This window comes from Elephantulus edwardii, unplaced genomic scaffold (genome assembly GCF_000299155.1).
Source record: "Elephantulus edwardii isolate Elephantulus edwardi_28Jun2011 unplaced genomic scaffold, EleEdw1.0 scaffold00017, whole genome shotgun sequence".
Taxonomy (NCBI): domain Eukaryota; kingdom Metazoa; phylum Chordata; class Mammalia; order Macroscelidea; family Macroscelididae; genus Elephantulus; species Elephantulus edwardii.
This window is the reverse complement of record NW_006399767.1, coordinates 16,682,494-16,685,462: the sequence shown is the minus strand read 5'-3', so window position 1 is coordinate 16,685,462 and position 2,969 is coordinate 16,682,494. Positions and strand designations below refer to the sequence as shown.

General features: G+C 44.7%; 1 protein-coding gene across 1 annotated transcript in view; it reads right to left on the bottom strand.

Annotated features, from left to right (window-relative positions):
- Window positions 1-275: 275 nt before the first annotated feature.
- Window positions 276-2,969, bottom strand: part of LOC102871426 (triggering receptor expressed on myeloid cells 1-like) — an 8,391-nt gene continuing 5,697 nt past the window's right edge. The window contains exons 4-5 of the mRNA XM_006882151.1: window positions 397-503; window positions 276-343 (exon numbers count right to left, since the gene is read on the bottom strand). Of these exons, the coding sequence (XP_006882213.1) occupies window positions 276-343; window positions 397-503 (175 nt within the window). The remainder of the gene's footprint in view (window positions 344-396; window positions 504-2,969) is intronic.

The following is a 2,969-nucleotide window of genomic DNA, read 5'->3' as shown; positions in this document are numbered from 1 at the left end:
ACAGATCCATGGGACGGTTGGGGAACTCAGAATCTTAGTATAATAATTTAAAAAAATAAAAGGTGTCCCATAAGGAAGCAACAGTGAGAGACGATGAACTCTATTTTTATTTAGCATAAATACTGAGACACCAGTAGAACCAAGGGCCAGGGCTTGATTGAGGTCTGTTCTTCCGTGGAAGGAACAGAGTACCATATCCAGAGTTACTGTGAAAGTAGAGGGCTAAGCATGACCAGGAAATTAGGTTCCTGTCGAGATAACCTGTAACTACAGGTTCAGTCCATGCCCTCGTCCTCCTCTCTGTCCACATCCACAATCTGTGCATACGCCTTTTCTGGCACAACTACCAGACATACATTCATGGAGGTCAGGAGTCATTCTCATTGCTTCATGTACCTAGCCGTGCCGCTGATCTCTGTGTAACAGCAAGCAGAACAGTGAAGACCAGACTCTTGGTCAATATTCCACACACCACGGGAATGACAATGCTGAGCATGGAGACCCTATAGGGAACAGAAGTGATTTAATGCCGTTGCTAACAACTAGGTTGCCTCGCACTTGAGTGCTTCCCCCACATAATTCTCTCATGACCTTTCCCCCCTACTTAGACCACTCTAGCACCATCCCCACACTGCCAGGTAGGTACCTGGGCATTTTAGTATGATACACTGCCTAAAACTACCAACTCAGATCCATCTAGCAGAGGATATAGGGCCCATGCCTCGAGGAGCACTGGGGAAAGGATCAGGCTAATCTCCTAAAGAAGTGATGGAAAATCTGCTGTCAATGACTTCTTTAAAGTGTAAAAAAGCAAGCCTATCAGTTTAAAGACTAAGGTGCACCTGATCCAAGCCATGGCATTCTCCATTGCTTCCTATGCATCCAAAAGCTGGACAATGGATAAGAAGAGACCATAGTAGAATTGATGCCTTTGAATTGTGGTGTTGGTGAAGAGGATTGACCATACCATGGACTGCCAAAAGAACAAACCAATTTGTCCTGGAGGAAGGGCAGCCATGGTGTTTTCTTGGAGACAAGTCTCACACATTTTGGACATGTTATCAAAAGAGGCTGGTTCTTGGGGAAAGACAGCATGCTGAGGAAGGTAGATGGTCAGTAAGAGAGAGGAGGACCCTCGACAAGATGGATTAGCATGGTGACTACCAATGTGGACTCATTCTAAGTTCATATCTAATTCCTTCCACGCCTCACAGGCCAGCCTGGCCTTATTCCAGCTGAGCTCCTGCCCACTTTCACGCATGCGGCTCCTGGACTATGATGCCCACTCCCAAAAGCAAATACTTGCTCCACTGTAACTCAGATTGCGAGACACCCTGAAGTGTCTGGGAATTCCTATCCTCTTGTAGGGCCTCTTTTAACCACTGACTGAGAAGGCAGGAGGAAAAATACTGTATGTTTCCATTCCTGATGCAGACAATTCTGTGACAAGCGTCCTCCAACCTAGCCCTGAGACAAAATTGCTCCCAGGACGTGGTTTGAGCTGACCCCTTGTTCTGTTTCGTTTCCTTCCCTTCTCAGTCCTACTTCCTTAGTGTTTTTACCTGGGAACATGCCCAAAAATGTTTTCCCAGCACTTTTCTCTCAGAGTCTGCTTACTCACCCAATACAGAATGATAGCATCTCCCTCCAAGGTACCCACTCGTCTCCCTAGACTGACTTCTCATCTCTCCTGTCACTTGGTCACACAAGTCCTTATTTTACACTTCCTTTCCCTCCTACACTGAAGTGATGTCTGTTTTCCTCACTGGACTGTGACTGAGAGAACTGTTACTAGCAGGTCATGGACAAGGTTCCTGCAGCTCCTAGCGGGACTTTGGAAAAAAGATCCCAGGATTTTATTACAGGGTTATTTCCTAAACATCCGAGCAGTTAGGCAAGCCTGCTTCACTGGGCTTCAGATACCACGGGGTGAACAGGATCCAATCTTTTGGAAGATAATTGGGCAACAAAAATATCTTGAACTCATAGCTGAACTTAGGTTTCTAAGTCAACAAATTGTGCAGGAGGAGATTGCCTGTCTTTCTTTCTCGGAGCTACTGGTGGTTTTGAACTGAGGTAGAGATGTGACCTTTGGGTAAGTACCACTCCCTATAGTCATGTCACCAGAGTTCCCTAATTAGGACATATTGTTGTGGTTGTGGTTGTTGGTATGTGCTGTCAAGTCAGAACTGACTCATAGCTGACTCTCTGGTGGATTTTCGCCCACAGAGTAGCTGGTGGATTCGAATAGCAAGCCTTTCAATTGGCAGTGCAACTCCTTACCCATTAGGCCACTAGACGTCCCTCAATAAGGATCTAGAACAATATAAATGTTCAGATTCTTTCCCATTCCTGAGAATTTATGCAGAACACACCATGAGTGCATGTGTGTGTGTGTGAGAGAGAGAGAGAGAGAGAGAGAAGGCAAAACATATATTCATACGTGAGTTAGGGTGCTCTGATAGCCTAGTGGTAAGAAGCTGCTCTGCAGTTCGAATCAATCCACCAGCTGCTCAAAGCTGTTCAAAGACATGTGGTTCGAATCACCAGATGCTCCTTGGGAGAAGGATGGACAATCTCCTCCCAGTTGATTAATTGCCTCTGAAAACCGGCCAGGGGGTCAGCTCTGATTTGATTCTGAGTCAATGGTACACAACAGCAACATGAGAGTTTTTAGTACTGTAAATTAAAAATAAGACAATATTTGCAAATAATTATGCAAATTTTATGGCTCGTCAATGGAAAAAGAATTAGGCATTCACTGAAACTACAGTTATAAAGACTAGGTAACAATCCTGGAGAATAGTTTTCATAGGAAAGAATATAAAATCTTTAGAATTGGAATTTCAATCATGTTTAAAATATATATGTTGTTGTTTGTCGTTAAGTGCCGTCGAGTCGCAGGCGACTCATAGCGACCCTGTGAAGGAGAGTCCTTGACGCTTGGGTGCCTTTCATCCTCTCTCCAA